The sequence below is a fragment of the Protomyctophum parallelum genome (genome assembly GCF_964188405.1).
Source record: "Protomyctophum parallelum genome assembly, chromosome: 19".
Classification (NCBI taxonomy): Eukaryota; Metazoa; Chordata; class Actinopteri; order Myctophiformes; family Myctophidae; genus Protomyctophum; species Protomyctophum parallelum.
In genome coordinates this window covers 41,375,557-41,395,633 of record NC_139717.1, presented here as the reverse complement: position 1 = coordinate 41,395,633, position 20,077 = coordinate 41,375,557, and the positions used below count along the sequence as shown (strand labels likewise).

General features: G+C 43.8%; 1 protein-coding gene across 1 annotated transcript in view; it reads right to left on the bottom strand.

Moving 5' to 3' along the window:
* The window catches only part of plcb1l (phospholipase C beta 1-like), a 229,104-nt gene that overhangs the window by 80,703 nt on the left and 128,324 nt on the right, over positions 1-20,077 (bottom strand). Inside the window, exons 4-5 of the mRNA XM_083790186.1 lie at positions 2,890-3,030; positions 885-964 (exon numbers count right to left, since the gene is read on the bottom strand). Coding sequence (XP_083646312.1) covers positions 885-964; positions 2,890-3,030 — 221 coding nt within the window. The remainder of the gene's footprint in view (positions 1-884; positions 965-2,889; positions 3,031-20,077) is intronic.

The window sequence follows — 20,077 nt, the reverse complement described above, 5'->3', positions numbered from 1 at the left end:
TCAGTCGCTCTTCGATTTTTCAAAAATAGCAGACCTACAAGCTCGTATCGCGCCACTCGGTGGCGCGATATGAGCTTGTAGATCTGCTGTTTTTCAATAGCTAAAGCACGACATGATGCTGACACCAAAATGGGTTCCCGTTCAGAATGGGTTAAGTACTGTACTTAAGTACACTTTTGAGGTACTTTTACTTTACTAGATGTTTTTCAAATTTTCAATGCTTTTACTTGTACTTTTACTCCACTGCAATTATTTGAAAACTTTAATTACTAGTTACTTTTAGATTAAAATTATTATTACAAAACATACATATATATATAACCACTTCAGCCCTATACACATTTCGGCCGTTTGAAGATAGTCTAGCAGATGTACAAGCTCACAATGCGCCACATCTGCTATTTTCACAAGGTTGCAGTTGAAAACTTGTACATTCTACATCATTATTAATACTTTCTACTGTTGTACTTTAAGTACATTTTGATGCCTATACTTTTGTATGTATACGTATGTAATCTGAACCCTAATCTTTATTACATCATCATGATCAACAGCATGAATTCTCTCCAACCCCAGGACCCCAGGCTTCCCTTAAGAGTCACTGTGCGTGCGTGTGTGTGCAGTTGTGCACGTGCAATTTATTATCAACAACTGTGTTTGCCTGTGTGTGGCTGTTAGTGTTATTGTGGACAGTTTTTCATTCCTGTGTCTGTGAGAGTATACAGTACATACATTATTTCTGTGTGTGTGTGTTTGTGTGTGTGTGTGTGTGTGTGTGTGTGTGTGTGTGTGTGTGTGTGTGTGTGTGTGTGTGTCTGTGTGTGTTTGTGTGCGTGCGTGCGTGCGTGCGTGCGTGCGTGCGTGCACGTTAGCTGCTGCTTTACCCCTTCTCCACGCAGGCCTCTCTGGACATGTTCTGTGCCAACAGGTTGGAGGCCAGGCTGAACAGCTCCTCTGCCCACTCCTGCAATCGCAAAAACACACATGCACACGCACACGCACACACACACACACACACACACACACACACACACACACACACACACACACACACACAGTTAGGGAGAGGGGGGGGGGGGTACAGGAACCAGCAGGTGGAAATCTCTCCTCCCACTCAGTAGACTCTGTTAATGAACCCAGAGAGGACTGTGACGACTTCATAGAGAATCTAAACTAACCTCCTCAGCCCACTCGGTTCCCGAGCCGCCCCGGACGCCCAGGGACCACTCTGCCTTTCCTGTTTTTTACATCTTATCAGACACACACTTTAACTGCCAAGTGTGACGTTCATTGGAGGAATTATAGTTTCGGGGCACGGATGGAACGGTTCTTCTCGACCATTTCTGGATCAGAAAATACATGCAATGCAACCATGTGTGTATAGGCTCCCTAATGCAATTCCAATGGGAAACTGTGTTGTTTTCACCCCATGAAGCAATGGCGCCCCCGAAATACCTGTCAAAGAAGTAGAAGTCTCCTGAATCGTGCCTATATTAACGCTGCCTACTGATGCGGAGCCATTGACTCGATCCTATCAGGAGGTTAATTGCACCCACCTGGTGTCCCGTGCCTAACGAGTCCCTAATTAGACAGCTAATAGAATGACAAAGACACCAGGGGAACAACACATTGTCCTGCAGTATAGCTGAACGGAGAATTAATCAAAAGTCTTTTGCTTTTATCACCAGTACTGACAAAATGCAATTATAATTAATCATAATTGGCATTCCAATTATAAACACTTTATAATTAGGCACACCTTTTCAACGTTAACTAGTATTTGCTCATCGGTAGGCTATGTGTACAGCATTAGTAGCATATTTGTTCATTCATTAATCATTACGAAGCAGTTATTATTTGCTGTATGACAAATCGTGGACCCTTACGGATTTGAGTAGTCTGTTCAGTTCCATTTCAGTACCGTTATATTTAACTATGTTCATTAGAGTGTTCAGTTTCATCTAAGACCGGTTATGTTTTAACTACATTTGTCATTGTGTATATTTAAGTCATCATCTGTTGTTTTAGTGCAAAGTTAGAGCTAATCCCATGAACAGTGTCTCTGCCAAAGAGGCCCGCCTCTGTAAACCTGAATGAGCTACCAGCCCCCGATTTCATTGGTCGAAAAAGTCAGGAAGTGCCTAGTTCATGTACTGGAGAGGAGGGAGACAGATCTGAAGTATATAACACCTTGTGTTTCTTGTGAATGGGGCTGTTCGAACGAGTCTTCATTTGGCTCTTACTGGGCTGGTTGGAACAGACAAACTGCATGTGCCTTTGTGACATGCTTGCTTTGTAGCGACTGAATCTCTTGTGTTTTACCAAATAAACGCTGAGATCTGGAGAACCTTTGTCCTGCCTTTCTTCTTCACTCCCCGTGCGGACGACGTGCACACATCGGTGATTTTATACAACATAGTCTTTGGACTGAAACTTCATTTAGTTTTAGTCACATTTTAGTCACCTGGAATGTCTTAGTGTTAGTCTAGTTTTAGTCGACTAAATGTCATAAGATTTTAGTCGACTAAATCTACAGTTGATTTAGTCGACTAAAATGTATTTTGGCGGGTCATGATGCCGTCGTAATGAGTGTTTTTACACTTGCTGAAAATATATATATTTTCAGCATGCAACCAAGTGTAAAATGAGTTATACTGGTCTGGATCTCTTGTCCACTAGTCCCTTCCTAACATTTTAGTCTAGTTTTTATTTGTCGACGAAATTGTCAGTATATTTAGCCTTAGTTTTAGTCATCATGGCTTAGCTTTCATTTAGTTTCCATTTAGTTTTTGTCAGTGAAAATAGGTAGTCGAGGAACATTTCTCTTCTTTGTTTTAGTCGACGAAAACAACACTGGAGCGCTCTTGTTGTCATTGTGATCACGTATACCTTGGCCGTCTCCTCCTGGAAGGCCATGAAGTTGAGGTAGTTGATGTTGACCATGTCCGGACCGCTCACCACCGTCAGCATCCTGTTCTCCATCTTTCCCACCAGGGTGCTGACATCCAGCAGCTCACGCAGCTTGGCATCCTGAGAGAGAGAGAGAGAGAGAGAGAGAGAGAGAGAGAGCACGTCAAGGACAAGAGCAACCATATAGACGTGACCTGGAAATCAACTATGGGCAGCCAAGGCAGGAAGATCATTGTTAAGGAATGGAAGTCTGAGGTTTTACCTCCAGCACATGTATGGTTCACTCAGCTCGGTATTGTGGCTGCTTTGGAGAGGTTATCCTTTAAGATGAATAATCAGTTGGATAAATATGATCTGAAGTGAGACGTGTTCCTCAGTCATGTTGCAGGTCCCTTGGTGTGATCCATGGTCAGGCAATGCCCTCTTGATCGTTTATTGTATTACTACACATTATGATACGGTTGATGATGCTGCGTTTGGTCGTGTAAATAATGTAAACTATTTTCACATTTTAATTTGATTTTCCCTTTTTTTCCCTTTTTTTTTGTTTATCTTATCTATCTTAATTGTCTATCCATGAATACGTACTCTGCTGTTGTTGCTTCTGTTTGTATTGTAGGTTTTCTGTTTTATGTGTTTGTAAAAAATCTAAAATAAAAACTATGGGCAGCCAACTTCAAGTACTGACTGTCAGTGACGGCAATCATGGGAAATGGATCGAAGAGTAACTGTGGCACTGTGGCAGCAGTGCCAACAGAATGCAAGAAAAAGGCAGTGAAGAAGAAGCTAAAATACGGGAAAAAAATAATAGTATTTATTCTGGATTAATACTCTTTTAACATTTATCGCGTTCTCGTGTTTGGCACAGCAGGGTTTAAGCTTCTATATAATACATAAGATTTCTGGAGTTGTGTTGAGTTGAGTTGTGTTAAACACTTTTAAACACTTTTAAGCCCTATTATAATTTGTTGTATAATGCATAGCAAACATAGCAGACGTATTGAGCTCACACATGACGCCGCATGTCGACGTGTTGTGCCCACGCACGCGTGTGTGTGTGTCGTGTTTTGAAATTGTACACAAATGTACAAATAAAAGCTTATGGTTATTATTCAGAGTAGAATAGTCTAGAGAAATCTTCATTGTCCATAAGTGGACATTTGTTTTGTATACGTGCAAGCTTAAATAAGCAGCACCACGTCACAATAAAGAGATATCACTATAATAAAAGAGTCCATTAAGCCCTATTATAATTTGTTATAATTATATTATTGTTATAATAATTGTTATAATGCATAGCAAACATAGCAGACGTATTGAGCTCACACCAGGGGGGCAGTCAGCCAGATATTTCGTGAAGCCTCATTTGAAATCGGTAGTTCATATAATGGCCTGTTGTGGCGCTGGACTGGACCCAAAAAGCCCCATAGCTCCATAGAGGCCCATGTATTTTGGCCCAACTTCACCTAGACTGTATTACCTTAATAAACATGGTCATGAATACTTTCTTCTTCCAGTCACTAGTTTAAAGTCTCATTTCTAATGTCATAATATTCTTTTTGGAAAATTATGGTCCCATTAATTAAAAAAATGACCATAAAGAAAAAAAAACATCGCGTATGTTCTGAGGGGCGTGGCTACCGTTACAGTCTATGATCGGGATTCCCCTCCCACTCGAGTCAAAATAAAAACCAACGGAGAAGAAGGGGGGAAGTCCCGCCTCGTTGTCTGGGCAGCCAATGACCAGCTGGTATACAAAACGGAGCCAGCCAATGGCCAGCTGGTACCAAAGATGGCGACTTACATCAGGAATTAGCATATTATTACAGGCTTCATTTTACGTTCATGTTAGACCCGGGGAACGCTTTGTCCATATTTTTTACAGTCTATGGCTCACACATGACGCCGCATGTCGACGTGTTGTGCCCACGCACGCGTGTGTGTGTCGCGTTTTGAAATTGTACACGAATGTACAAATAAAAGCTTATGGTTATTATTCAGCTGTTCCTGAGAGCAATTTCCATTAAAGCACCTATATGATATGAAAGCCTGATTGTTCAAAATTGGTTATTTGTGGGGATATAAAACACACATGGGATCCCCAAAAACACAAAAGAAATTGAAAAAGTTGAATTTTATGTTATAGGTCCTTTAAGCTCTATATAATACATACGATTTCTGGTTGTGTTGTGTTGAGTTGAGTTGTGTTAAACACATTTAAGCCCTATTATAATTTGTTGTATAATGCATAGCAAACATAGCAGACGTATTGAGCTCACACATGACGCCGCATGTCGACGTGTTGTGCCCACGCACGCGTGTGTGTGAGTCGCGTTTTGAAATTGTACACAAATGTACAAATAAGAGCGTATGGTTATTATTCAGAGTAGAATAGTCTAGAGAAATCTTCATTGTCCATAAGTGGACATTTGTTTTGTATACGTGCAAGCTTAAATAAGCAGCACCACGTCACAATAAAGAGATATCACTATAATAAAAGAGTCCAATAAGCAGACCTCGGGCCTGGCACAGCCAGACTAAATAGACAAATGCATTGCCAGATTCACACGGGCAGATTCATCTGGATTCCAGCTGTATAAAAATGAAATTGCGCCGACTGCGCCACTCCTCGCAGACACTCATGACCTTCATGGACACAGGCACCCCTCGCACGCACGCACGCACAAACACCTCGCAGATACACAAACACACACACACACACACACACACACACACACACACACACACACACACAATTCAATTTAAAGACTTTTGGTAAACTTTTACAATAACTTTGTCCTCCTGGGGAGGAGGCGTCAGTATGTATGTGTCTGGCCAAAGCCAGCAAGGCTATACAAGATTTCCTAGCATTCTAGATTTCTCTTGGATCTGGAGCTTAGGCGGTGTGTTGTTGTTGGTCATGCTCGTAATCGTGCCTCGGATTGCGTCTTTGAACAGTTAAATAGAAGCTCAAGGAGCTGAACGCTGAACCTTTCACACTTTAGTGACGAAAGCCTTTGTGAGCCAACGCTGATTTCCCTCCGATCGAGACGTCCAAAAAACATCAGCATGTGGAAAATTATAGGGATTCATTCTAGCCCATTTTGAACGGGAACCCATTTTGGTGTTAGCATCATGTTGTGCTTTAGCTATTGAAAAATAGCAGATCTACAAGCTCATATCGCGCCACCGAGTGGCGCGCTACGAGCTTGTAGGTCTGCTATTTTTGAAAAATCGAAGAACGACTGACATTTTTAGAATCTGATCTCAGGTCAGAATGGGTTAATCAGACCAGTGTGTGTCCAGTGGAAACCTCGTATGAATCTGATCTCAGGTCAGAATGAGCTAGGGATGACATGCAGTAGTCGGTGTCGCGTAAACCCCCCCGAATAGACGTGATACAGTATGCGTGCCAAAGGTGCACTCGTTGTGTGCGAGCACCTGCTGCGAAGGCCGCCTGGATTTGAACCTGGCATTCGTATTTGAGTGGTGCAACCACTCCTATAGGCAGCTATGTGTGTGGCTGTGTCCGTCCCTGGGTCACTGGCTGTGTCCCTGGCTGTGTTCCGAGCACGAACATAGCGTTTGGTTGGTTTTCACCACTGTTGTGCAGCCTAACATATTAACCCATTCTGACCTGAGATCAGATTCATACGAGGTTTCCGCCGGACACACACTGGTCTGATGAACCCATTCTGACCTGAGATCAGATTAAAAAAATGCCAGTCGCTCTTCGATTTTTCAAAAATAGCAGACCTACAAGCTCGTATCGCGCCACTCGGTGGCGCGATATGAGCTTGTAGATCTGCTATTTTTAAATAGCTAAAGCATAACATGATGCTGACACCAACATGGGTGCCCGGTCAGAAATTAACTGTATACCGGTATATGATGATTTCAGGTGTGAGTACAGTACAGTACAGTACAGGAACCCCCTGGGCACCCCCACACGGTAACTCTGTCATTCCTGGACCGTTTCGGACACGGGGCGGCTCGCCGGAACTGGGCCGACACCCTGGGCGCGTTCCGGGGACCCCCCCAGGGACCCCCACACAGAGTTGCACCGCTCACTTCACACGGGTGTGATTATGTTTCTTTTTGGGGGCTTTTTGGGAGCTCTCTTATGTCCTGTTCTACCAACAGAACCCCCTGCAGCCAGAATTTAAATTTAAGCCAATTCATCATTGCAACTGAAAAAGCTTTTTCGGGCATGTTTTACGTGAGTGGTTTACTGGTACAATGTTCAAAAAAACAGCATGAAATATCCTCTTGTCATATACTGTAATTTCATAGAGAATATTTTCTCCACAGAGAACATTTTGTGTGTGTTGTTGAGATAAGAACAGCATTCCAAAAAGGTCCAGGTTGCCTGCACAGCACAGAACGTTCTGGAGTGTTCATGTTACAGTGCTTGAACTAAATTACCAATAATTGCACATGAGAGAGAAGTCCATGTTGTCAACAATTGGAATGGGAACTAGCTGTTCTCTGTGAGTTGGCTTGTGACGTTGTCGTCTTGTGGCCTTTTTCAGAATCCAAAACTACCTAGTGTAGTTGCCAAAAACAAAATAACCCCAAAATTTGTAGCATAAAACACTTTTAATGAAGTATACAAAAGGAGGCTACAGCAAAGGAAAGCAAGTCTGTGATATACTGTGAAAATTAATCAGGGAGGAACCCATCCAATTTCACACTGAAATACACTATTGGAGGAATTTGCACTTTTTTTTGTTAGATAAGACAGTGAAGACAATGCAGAGATTATGTGGTCACTCATCTGTGGAACTGAGTCAAACAAAATGTAATGCCTCAACTCCTATAATTACTGGGGGGGGGTCCTCAGTACAAATGTGACTATTTTAGGGGGGTCGCAGCCTGAAACTTTTGAGAACCACTGCCCTAGGAGACCACAACGGAAGGAATTTATTACATTTTAGTTATATATAGTGCTATTTTGGCTATCTCGGCAGAGCTGTATGTTTTAAAGATTGCAATTGAGGACGGAATCAATCAATCAGTCATGCAACAAGCGATCAAAGCATGGCTGCTCGAGGCTGATGGTGTGCAGATCCCGGTCAGCCCTAAATAACGGTACGTCTAGGAAGTTCCACATCACAGCCTAGTAGCAGCAAATGAGGAGGGCCCAATAAGCCACCATCATAAGAGCACACTCCTTAACACAGACAGACTGATGGGCCACTTTGATGCGAGACATTAGCGGTGGTTAATGTATTGCTAACTGCTGAACGAGTGTCAGTGTGCACAGATGCTTCTGTGGTGAATGGTAATCAAATAGTGGCATAAGCCCCAGGCTCCGTTTATCTTTGTTATATTTACCTTGTGACAGAGGAGGGCTAAAGTGCCCTAATATGTTATGGTACTATTGGGCAGCTCAGTTGAGAACTATAATGTTCTATTATACGGAGAAGGGATCCCCCACATGGAGGAACATTGAATCATACTCTTTGAAGCTCCCACTGCCCGAATATCTTTACTCTAATTCGAGTAAAAAACTGATAAAATGCACAGTTAATACTATTGTTAAAAACATGATTAAAGTTTGGCAGGATGTCAGACTTTATCTTTTGGATATCCAACCCAGTTTTCGATTCAGCCCAATTTGGGGAAATTAATATTTCACCCCAGGAAGGGCGGATGGGGGCTTCAAAATATGGGCCAAGCAAGGGATTAAACAATGGAAGGATGTTTTTGACAAAAGGGGGAATCTATTCTCTTTTGATGAACTAGCTGCTAAATACAATTTACCCCGTACACACTTCTTTAAGTATTTACAACTCAGAAGCTTTATAGGGGTTAAACAGGTGAATTCTCTGACACTCCCTCCCCTGTCAACAATAGAAAACGAGCTTATCAGAAACCCCTTTAATAGGGGCATCATTTCTGATTTATACTCTATGTTAGTAGAATTCTCTCCTGAATCCTCTGAATCCAAATATAATGCATGGAATGCTGATCTACAAGAGGAATTGACATTGGAAGAGTGGAGCTCAGCCTGTATGGATGCTCAATCCCAGACGGGTAACACTCGGTTAAAACGGTTGCAATATAATTGGCTGATGAGGGTTTATATCACTCCAGAGAAATTAAATAAATTTAGTGCAGATATTCCAGATACTTGTATCAGATGTGGTAAAGACAAAGGTACACCTTTCCATTGTCTGTGGGCATGTCCAAGAGTGAAAGAATTCTGGGAAGAAGTGAGGAGGGAGATTCAGAAGATATTGTCGATAGATATTGAGCTTGACCCAAAACTGTTTCTATTAGGTCTTTACCCACCTGGCCATAAGATTCAGAGTAGCGAACAAAGATTCCTGGATTTATGTTTACTATACAAGCCAAAAGGGCTATAGCCTTATCGTGGAAAAAGATAGGCAAACCCAGTATTGCTCAGTGGTTTAGGGAGTTATCATAGTGTCTTCCTCTGGAAAGAATCACTTATACTTTGAAGAATAAACAGAAGATGTTTGATAAGATATGGGGAAGGTTTATCCAATATGTTACGGTTAATGATTTATCTTATTTAATGGTGGAAATTGTCTAATTTTATTCTCTGCAGCTGTTTGGTCTTGTGGCCATAAGGACTCTGTTGTTGTTGTTACCATTTTAAGTGCCATTATTTTATTATACTGTACTTACATATGTATGTTATTGTTTTGTTTTGTTTGTTTTTCATTTTAAGTAATTGTATTGTATTGTCTGTATTATGTATTGTTTTGTTGTATTGTCTGTTTGTCAAAAAAAAAGAAAATTCAATAAATATATTGTTAAAAAAAGAATATATAGTGGCATAACAGTAGCTTGTTGGTGGGTATTTAGTATGGATTCCACTGTTGGCGGACATCAGCAGATCATAAGACGCCTTTCACATCAAACACAAACATCTTTGGGATAATTCAGTTGATGACATATACTCTTAAATATAATGCTTATAGATACCTAATCGTATACGCTATCTTACGATAACATATTGCAATACAAGAAAGGCAGGCAACAATGGGACGATCTGGAAGGAGTAGTAAATTGAACAACCGTACAAAATGGTTCCCGCAAGACAACAACAATTCAGTTTCATGGCTCACGGGCCACTGTGTACTGAGAACCAAGCAAAGATGTGTACAAGGAATCTGTATTCATTGGAGTTAGGAGAGAAGTAACCAGATAAACTTAAGCAAACATGCATTCAGACTATTCATCTTGGTTACAAAGCCCAGGAAAAAAAAGAAGGAAGAAAGTACTATGCCTGCTACTGTAGGCAGCAGAGAGGAATAACAGTGATTTAGCTTTCTTCTCCAATATGTTGGCAGCATTCACCCAAGTTAATTCACACCACAATGAAACCCCATAAAGGATTTTGCAGCGAAAGCAAATGAGCTTCCACTAATTTACCCAATCAAACAAAGAGCATTGTGTCCTGTGTCACACTGATAAATGTCCCCAACGTGTCCCTCGCGCCCTCCAATTGAATTGCACCCGGCTTAGTAGCGCCCGGCCGTTAATATCGTGCCAAACAATTTCTTTTCAACCCTAGTCGTAATCCAAATCATTTTCCCTGACGAAGACGCTCTTGTCCCCACTGTCTGCCCTGTCTGTCTGGTTGTCTCTCCAATATGAGCCATCAAACAAAAAATGAATGGTACATAGAGCTTATACTGTAAAAATTCTGTTTGCATGATGGACGAAGGGGAGCATTGTGCAGATGTGATGAGTGAAGCATTCTGCTCTTCAGCATGTGCGCAAATCAAACACGAGCACGCTTACACGAGTACTACCAGGAGCGGCCGGCCGCTCCAATGCGTGGTAGTAAACTGTATACTCTCTCTCTCTCTCACTCTCTCTCTCTCTTTGGCTCTCTCTCCCACAAACACGCTGTTAAGTTGTCAGCCCTGCTCTGCAATCGCCTGATAAAGTTGAGTGTTGATTCTTTGAACAGTCAAAACAAAGACATAGAATTACCATTCCATCCACACGCACTGGAGCTGAGTGAAGTCGCATGAAAGGAATACCAATTAAGACAACAACAGTACTGCCTAATCATAAAGATGATTAATAAAGATGTCAATCTTGCCTTAGGGCCCGTGGAACATTCCAGCCGCCACTGAGTACCACACCAGTGTTGCCAGATTGTGTGGGAGAAATAAAGCAACCGGTTGTACGAAAATGAGCCCAAAAGAAGTGACTAGGCCACATGATCTCACACATTTATTTGGGGGGCCCTTGACATGTTTGAGAGGCGCTACAACATTTGCGACTTTACCGAAAATCGAGCCCAAAGACACTTATAATAAGCAAACATGGCAACACTGCAGTACACCGCAGTGCAATCTCAGTGCTGTATATGACAGCAGTGCAGCCGTTAACTGCACAATATAAGCAATGCCAGCCAGGTCACCCGAGACAGAGGGACAGAGAGAGAGGTTTTTCTACATGGGTGCAGTCCCTGCCCAGAGACCGATGGGAAGCAAAGTGCTGATTTGAATGGGAATACATCATCCTGCACTCCACGCACTCAGAATGTGCACCGGCCCCATCAATCACGAGCAGGAAAAAACAAAAAAAAGTCACTTTAAAATTTTTTAACCCATTCTGAACGGGCACCCATTTTGGTGTCGGCATCATGTCATGCTTTAGCTATTGAAAAATAGCAGATCTACAAGCTCATATCGCGCCACCGAGTGGCGCGATACGAGCTTGTAGGTCTGCTATTTTTGAAAAAAAATCGAAGAACGACTGACATTTTTAGAATCTGATCTCGGGTCAGAATGGGTTCATCAGACCAGTGTGTGTCCGGCGGAAACCTCGTTATGAATCTGATCTCAGGTCAGAATGGGTTAAAAGACTTGGCAGGCGTTTTGGAGCGGTTCCCCCGAGACCAGACACATGAACGTTGCGCGCACGTTTAATTCATCACCGGCTTTTGAGCGCAGATATCGTCGACGATTAACGCTCTGATGGTGTTTGGATGCTGCTCGCATGAGTAATTAGCTGAACGCGAGGCGGGGCAGGGGAGAGCGCCACGGGGGAGGTCACCACTCATGTCACACCTGCGCTGTGGGTATAGAAAGGACCTCACTTGGAGGAGAAACAGGACACTGTCAGCCGAGAAGAGAAGAGAGGGAGAAAGGAGCGGAGGAGAGGGTGGTGGAGTGAAAGTGAAAAGAGAAAAGGGAGGGCAGGTTCAGGGGGTACAGGAGGGAAGAGTATAGCCAAAAACGGAAGGGCAGGAAAGGGGTGAGAGGAAAAGGATGAGAGCAGAAGCCTCTTCTCGAGTAGGATTTAATTTGTGCCGGTGCATTGTGGGAGCACTTCTTGGAGGCATGCCTGCGGGCCCCCGTTACCACAGCGATGCAAGATTTATAACCAAACAGGCCAGTGTGCAGGGGGAGGGGCGGTTGGGGTCTGTTGACGAGGAGGAGGGGGTGGAGGGGCTGCGCTGCGGGGACGGGAGGTTGGAGAGATGGTGTTTGCGTGTATTACAAAAAAAGCCATGCTGTGAAAAGCTTTATCCAGTATCCTACATGAGTGGCAGTGCGTGCGTGCGTGCGTGCGCGCGCGCGCGTGTGTCCGTGCGTGTTTGTGTGTGAGTGTGAGTGTGTGTGTGTGTGAGTGTGTGTGTGTGTGTGAGAGAGAGAGTGTGTGAGAGAGTGTGAGAGAGTGTGCACGCAAGTGTAGCCAACCATAGTGGGAACACTTCTCAGACACTTAGCGCTCGTGCAGTGAAGCCCAACACACACACACAGGCTGCGCAGCGTGGCAGCAACAGTATCGACGCGCGTCAAGTGCCACCCATAAGCACCAACAGGACGTGGCGCTCTGCCGCAACGGCTGGCAACTTTGTACAGTTGTAGTAAAAAAACTATAAACACTTTCACCGCGCGGCAACGCCTGGAAATAGAACATCGGAGCGCTGTGCGATGCGTGAACGCGTGTCTGATGCCGCCGGTGTGGGATAGGCCTGTGTGAGTTGGGCTTGAGGCAGCCAGCCTGTAGAGAGAAGCACAGTCTCCTGCTTCCTCTTCCTGGGCTGTCAGCCCATTATCATGGATACTCACAAGGAACGGCGCTTTGCTCAAGACAACACCGAATGTGTTATATAGTTTCAGAACTATAGGGCATTTTCCCCCTTCCACCAGAAATCTGCTTTCTAGTGGTTAACTCTGGCTAAAGAATAAGGTTGGAGGTTGTTTATGTTGGTGTTCTTGAATGCAGCACTTGTGTTACTCTCTGCTCGGCCTTCAGACTGGCAAGCACCTCAGCTCATTAAATGTGCAGTATGCCACCTGTCCACACACAGACACACACACACACACACACACACACACACACACACACACACACACACACCAGGGGCATGTTGCACACGCACTAGCAAACAAGCAAACGTGAGCGACTGCAGTCAGCGCACGCATACTAAATTATAATGTGCACACACATGCATCTGTTGTTATGTGCCCACCACAAGACAGGCACGGTCGCAAACACACTCAGGCGAACACACAGAGCAGTGACAGCGCTACAAAGAAAACAGCAACATGAGTGATAGACGCTAACACAACTAATGACAGAGCAAACCAGCCTGGGCTCTGCCTCTAATAGGCGGCAGCACAGCTTCATTTACCAACATAAAGACCAAATGTATAGAGAGATGCAGTGAAAACCCTACAGTAGAGTCACAGAGCTTCCTCTCCTCCTGAGAGCGTAATGGCTGTATTTTAACTATAGGACAGTTACTGTCGCATCTGTCATGAGATTGCTCGAGATGCCGTTTCGGCATGGGGTGACAAGCAGGTACGGAAACAGAATATATATTTATTACAGTGGAATACCTAAAAAACGGCCCTTTACACCGGGACGGGGCGGTCGGAATAATTGATTATGTGTCACAGATAACTCCTTTAACCCTCTAAGACCCAGCGTTGCTTTTTAGCAACAATTTTATTTTATTTAATTACTAAATTATTATAATTTTTTTCTGTTCTTTTTTCACCTAAACGTCATCAGTGATGTTCATTGCAATGCCATTTCAATGCCATTGGTCATGATATTTGCATATAAATACCCCCCACAGAGGCTGAAATTCACAAAAATAAAAAATGTCTGGACTCTGTGCAATCTTTAAAAAAATTTAACCTAAGACTTTTGACCTTTACCCTAATAAAAGTAGGTAAAATAATTGTAATATATGTTTTTTTGTGATCATTAGAATGTCTAGAACATGTTTTATTCATTATTGTGAAAGATATCCCCAAAATGTAAATTATTAATTTATTATATTATTATATAATTATTATATAATTATTATAATGTTTTCATCAAACTTTATTTTTTTTAACATATTTTTTAGTCTTAGTCCCAGTAGTACAAAGTAGTAGTAAGGTTGAAATCTATTTTTTGCAAGTAGAAATTAATGCGGGTGTTAAACGGCAGTAGTTACGCCATGCCGCAGACCCACCCCGCGGCTTCATAGTTGTGTTTTGTAATTGTATTTCCTGCATTGTATGACACTTTTCATGTGTAGTGTAGTATGATGTTTGGTGACTTTGACTGTGGATCAATGGCAATAACCTCACCTGAACCCCGTATTGAATAAACGCAGCATAAAGAGGCCACCTGACCTCAACCTTCCACCAATTTCTTCCATTCTTCTCGTCAATGCCAGGACGATACTTCGCCGGGCGGGAACACTAGTGGTTTGAGTGCTTGCGGTGGCATCATCATCTTAATTAATCCCATTTGCCTCCTATGCAAAGCCTGCCATTGCTTTGCTTTCTCCCCTGAAGCCTTTCTTTGAAGTCTGCAGTCAGGATTCACCACAGGCTCTAACACGGTGCAATCAGGTGCACACAGGTGCAATCCGCTACAATGCCCACAGGCTTTTTGCCTTTCATGGTTGAGAGTCCTTGAAACAAAAAATTAAAAAAGGGCAGGGTACAACACTTTCTTTTTAGTTTTTTAAGAATTTGTTCGGCCCAAATGTTTTTGTTTATTGTCATGATTTGTCAGGAGTCGAGTTGTCTTTGTCCGAACCCATTTAGGCCTGGGGCCGATTCTAAAAAAGCCTTCTTCCTGACCTAAGTTTTCGGAAAAGCTGTATTCCAAATGCTTGTACTTGTTTACTGGCTTGCTGTGACTCAGTGGGCATACAGAGCATCGTAACACACTGCTCCACACTAATCTCGAGTTTGTCTCTCCCACCTCTGGCACCAAAGGTTTATTTAGCATGGTCACAATGGCCTCCGTCTGCAGTGCATATTTGAAGCATTAGTTGTGTCATAACCCGTGCAAGACACGGAGCCCAGAAGCATTGATCCCATTAGTTGCCAAGGATAGAGCCCCCTCTTTTTTAACACACTTCTTCCCCACAAACCGTCGTAGCGTGCATGCATTCGCATGCATGCCTGTCGCACTCTCGCAAATCACTACCACTCTATCGCTACCACGCAAACAATGTAGAAATGGGCACTTACTTAAGTAACAGTATCAATACCACGATGTAGAAAGACTATGTTACAAGTAAAAGTATTTGGCATGAAAAATATACTTAGGCAGAATGTATGAAAATAGCAGATGTATAAGCTCACAAAATCGTGATGCGTTGGGAGCTTGTGGATGCTCCTATTTTCAAATAGCTGAAGTATATATAGGGCCGAACTGGTTTATAAAGCAATATGCCACAAGAGGTCTCAGCTTACCGGGTATTTTATAATGTCTGAGAGCCATTATAAAAGGTAACAAGACTACTCGCCCCGTTTCTGTTTTCCTCCCAGAATTTTCCCCAGTGAGGGGTGGGAGAGGCTGGACAGCAGACGGCTGGACTTTGAATTTCTCTAACTATAAACTTTCATGACAGCAGAACAGCCCAAGTACAAATATAATTTATGAAAAGCTACTACAGTGGAGTCTGTTCACAGAAGTTGTTGTAGGATAATGGGGATTATCTGACGAGGTACCATTTGAGGGGGCAAAACCTTACATAATACTAAATAATACTAAATTGTTTATAGGTTCAATATAAGTCAAATAATATAGCCTTTCCACAGGAGTATCTTTTTATATTTTTCCAAAAAGAATACAAACAGCCAATAGCATATTACAAAGTTATCCCCCTCACTGGGGGAAATTCCGGGAGGAAAAAGGGGCAAGCACCGGGGCGAGTAGTCCAGTAATCTTATAAAATCCACGGTATAACCATGCAACGTTTCGCTTCAGAATAATTTGCCAACAAGGGGATGGATGGCTGTTCTACCTGTATGATTTAGGTATGGTGGTAATTAGACTGCCATCGCTTCAGAATATTCTGCCAACAGGGTGAGTGACGGCATGTTTGTTTTAGGTATGGCGGTAATTAGCGTAGCACCGAGCTGAGCTTTGGCACAACTTAAAACATTTACATACCACACGCACGTCAGTTTACTGTAGTGGGATCTATGGGGGTTTGAGGAGCTGTCAAGTGTACAGTACACTGTCTGACTGTCTAACTGGTGCGTGTGATATTATGTCAGCAGTGCTGGAAAAAACTACTCAAAATGTTTTACTTAAGTAAAAGTATCAATACCGCAATGTAGAAATACATTGCGGTATTGATACACAATACAAAAGTATTGGCATTGGCATCAAAATGTACTAAAACGTACCAAAAGTAAAAGAACTCATTATGCAGAATGTCCCATTTCAAGTTTTCACGCGTATAAAAGTCCTTCGAAAATATAGCAGATCTCGCGTGAGCTTGTAGATCGGCTTTTTTCAAATGCCACGACTGAAATGGGCAATGTGTACCATGTTTTGTAATACTAATCTAAATATACAAAGTAACTATTAACTAGAGTTTTCAAATAATTGTAGTGGATTAAAAGTACAATATTTTCCTCTGAGATGTAGTGGAGTAGAAGTAAAAGTATTAGAAATTGTACAGTACTTAAGTAAATGTACTTAGTTAATTTACACCACCGTACTGTATGTACAGTAAGTGGTTCTAAAACATGGATCCAGGGACTCTCAGAGTTCCTTTCGGTTTAGGGGGTTCTAACTTCTAAATGGACCTTTACAAGTCTGTACCTCTGACGGTTATATACGTGGGTCCATTTGGTTCCATTTGTATACTGCCAGAGTTAAGATGGGGACCTCTGATTGTTTTTTTAGTTTGAGAACCACTGGTGTATGTAGTCGTGTTGTGTGTGTGTGTGTGTGTGTGTGTGTGTGTGTGTGTGTGTGTGTGTGTGTGTGTGTGTGTGTAGTGTGTGTGTAGTGTGTGTAGTGTGTGTGTGTGTAGTGTGTAGTGTGTGTAGTGTGTGTGTGCGTGAGCTTCTGATTGATCCAACACAGCCATAGGGCTTAAACACACAGTTTACAGGGTAAATATTTAAGACCCGTTTTTCAAAATGACCCACAGTATGGGTTTCCACGTCGGATCAAATGGGGCTTAATAATCCCAAATTGTGAAAACAGACCTTCCTTCTTCCTAAAAAAAAAATCAGCAAGCAATAGTAGTACACGTACTGTAGGCCCAGACGTTACTGTAAATGATGTAATGCATGTTTTAACGGTGGCGGGGACGTCGTCCATGTAAGAGGCTTAAGAAGAGAAGCCACAGATGTGAGTGGATGGAGGGAGGAGGAGGAGGATGAGAGAGAGAGAGAGAGAGAGGGAGAGAGAGAGAGAGAGAGAGAGAGAGAGAGAGAGAGAGAGAGAGAGAGAGAGGGGAGATAGAGGGAGAGAGGGGGAGGGAGGGAGGGAGGTAGGGAGGGAGAGGGAGGGAGAGGGAGGGAGGGAGAGAAAGAGAGAGAGAGGGAGATAGAGGGAGGGAGATAGAGGGAGAGAGGGGGAGGGAGGGAGGGAGGTAGGGAGGGAGAGGGAGGGAGAGGGAGGGAGGGAGAGAAAGAGGGAGAGAGAGAGAGAGAGGGAGAGAGAGAGAGAAAGAAGGCAGCCCTGCAGAGGGTCTTTGATTCTCTCGGCTCGTCTCACCCCTATTCCTCCCTATCTGCAGCGCCCACCCCCCTCTCCTTCCATCTTCATCCCTCTCTCTCTCTCTATCTCTCTCTCTCTCTCCCTCTCTCATGATTCAGTGCAGTTCTCCGCCAGTTGCCCAAGAGGCCAGGAGGAAAGGTCAGTATTTGATCAGTCAGCTGTCAGGCAACGCATCGCTGACTGCACAGCCAAAGCATCGCTGATGTGCATGTGTGTGTGTGTGTGTGTGTGTGTGTGTGTGTGCAGGTGTATGTGTACGTGTACAGTATGTGTACGTGTGTGTGTGTGTGTGTGTGTGTGTGTGTGTGTGTGTGTGTGTGTGTGTGCAGGTGTATGTGTGCAAGCTCTCTCTCTCCATGCCCCAGTGCACCGCTCGCAGACTATAAAAAAGAATGTTGTGAGCTGTGAGCAGCAGTCCTCGCCCCAAAGGTCTACCATGTCATAGAATCTATGAGATCCATTCCTCCTCTGAGCGATGGTATATACAGTACATGCAACCATGCCTTCTCTCTCCTCTCCTCTCCTCTCCTCTCCTCTCCTCTCCTCTCCTCTCCTCTCCTCTCCTCTCCTCTCCTCTCCTCTCCTCTCCTCTCCTCTCCTCTCCTCTCCTCTCCTCTGAGCGATGGTATATACATGCAACCATGCCTTCTCTCTCCTCTCCTCTCCTCTCCTCTCCTCTCCTCTCCTCTCCTCTCCTCTCCTCTCCTCTCCTCTCCTCTCCTCTCCTCTCCTCTCCTCTCCTCTCCTCTCCTCTCCTCTCCTCTCCTCTCCTCTGCGCGCCATTTTACCGCCTGGCTATAGTTTGTCTGCCGTGCAGCTTGCACATGTCACTGCGGTTCATCCCAGACAAATGCAGCAGTAAAAAGGATTGGTGAATTGGTCTCACTCAGGTCAACCACCTTCAACCTGGCATCCATATCCTTTATTAAGCCATTGTAGTCTCGAAAGTCTTAAACCCCAATGTGGTGGAGCCGAGTCCCTCTGGGCTCTATCTACGCCAGTGTATTTCTGTTTAAAATAGCAGATCGACAAGCTCACAACTCGCATCGCACCACGAGTCATTGTGAGCTTGTCGATCTGAGATTTTCGGTGGAACTTTCCCCACATTGGGCCACAATACGAGTGCCATGGTAATTGATAATAATAATAATAATGAAATATGACATGCGTGCGTGCGTGCGTGCGTGCATGTGCGTGTGTTTATGCAGGTGTGTGATACATCAGAGCACAGGCTGAGTATGAATAGGCAGGGGCCAGAAAACGCCGCGCTCCGTTTAATGAGCAAACCCATTCCGTGCGTCCAGCTGGGACATTTCATTAACCCATTCTGACCTGAGATCAGATTCATAGGAGGTTTCCGCCGGACACACACTGGTCTGATTAAACCCATTCTGACCTGAGATCAGATTAAACAAATGTCAGTCGTTCTTCGATTGTTCAAAAATAGCAGACCTACAAGCTCGTATCGCGCCACTCGGTGGCGCGATATGAGCTTGTAGATCTGCTATTTTTCAATAGCTAAAGCATGACATGATGCTGACACCAAAATGGGTGCCCGTTCAGAATGGGTTAACCCCGGGTGACACCAGCGCTGCAGACAGTCAGGGGACACATGCGAGGCGGAGGGGCGGGGTGGGGTGGGAGGGGGTCACGCGGCACACCTTTCCTGAAATGCCAAGACGTCAACAATAACGCATCCTGACAGGTGCCCCGCATTCTCAAAGCCCTCGCAAAAGTCAGGCGATATTTTCGCACCCCCCACCACCCCCCACCCCCCCTCCTCGCATGCTATAACGTAAGAAGGACCACTCTGGCGAATGGTGAATATTCGGCGTCTCAATCAGAGAGCTTGCAGAGTGCATTGTTTAAAAGGGTGTTCGTGGTGAAGCCACCGTATTTCTCATCCATATAGTTCACTGATAAAATGACTCCCATTCACTGTTTTCCATGCACCTAGTGAGACAGACAATATAGTCAGTAGTCACTATAAACCACCGTACATCAAGACACTTCCACGCCCCCTGCGGCCCGGCTGGACTGCAGGTATCGTTGCTGTGGGGGCAGAAAACCTCTTATCTTCATATTTCACATTTAGGATTTAGTCGTGAATGATATGTTTTGGACATGTGAGATTGCCACTCCGGCAGAGACGATATGTAAGTTGTCATATATAGTGTCAACTATC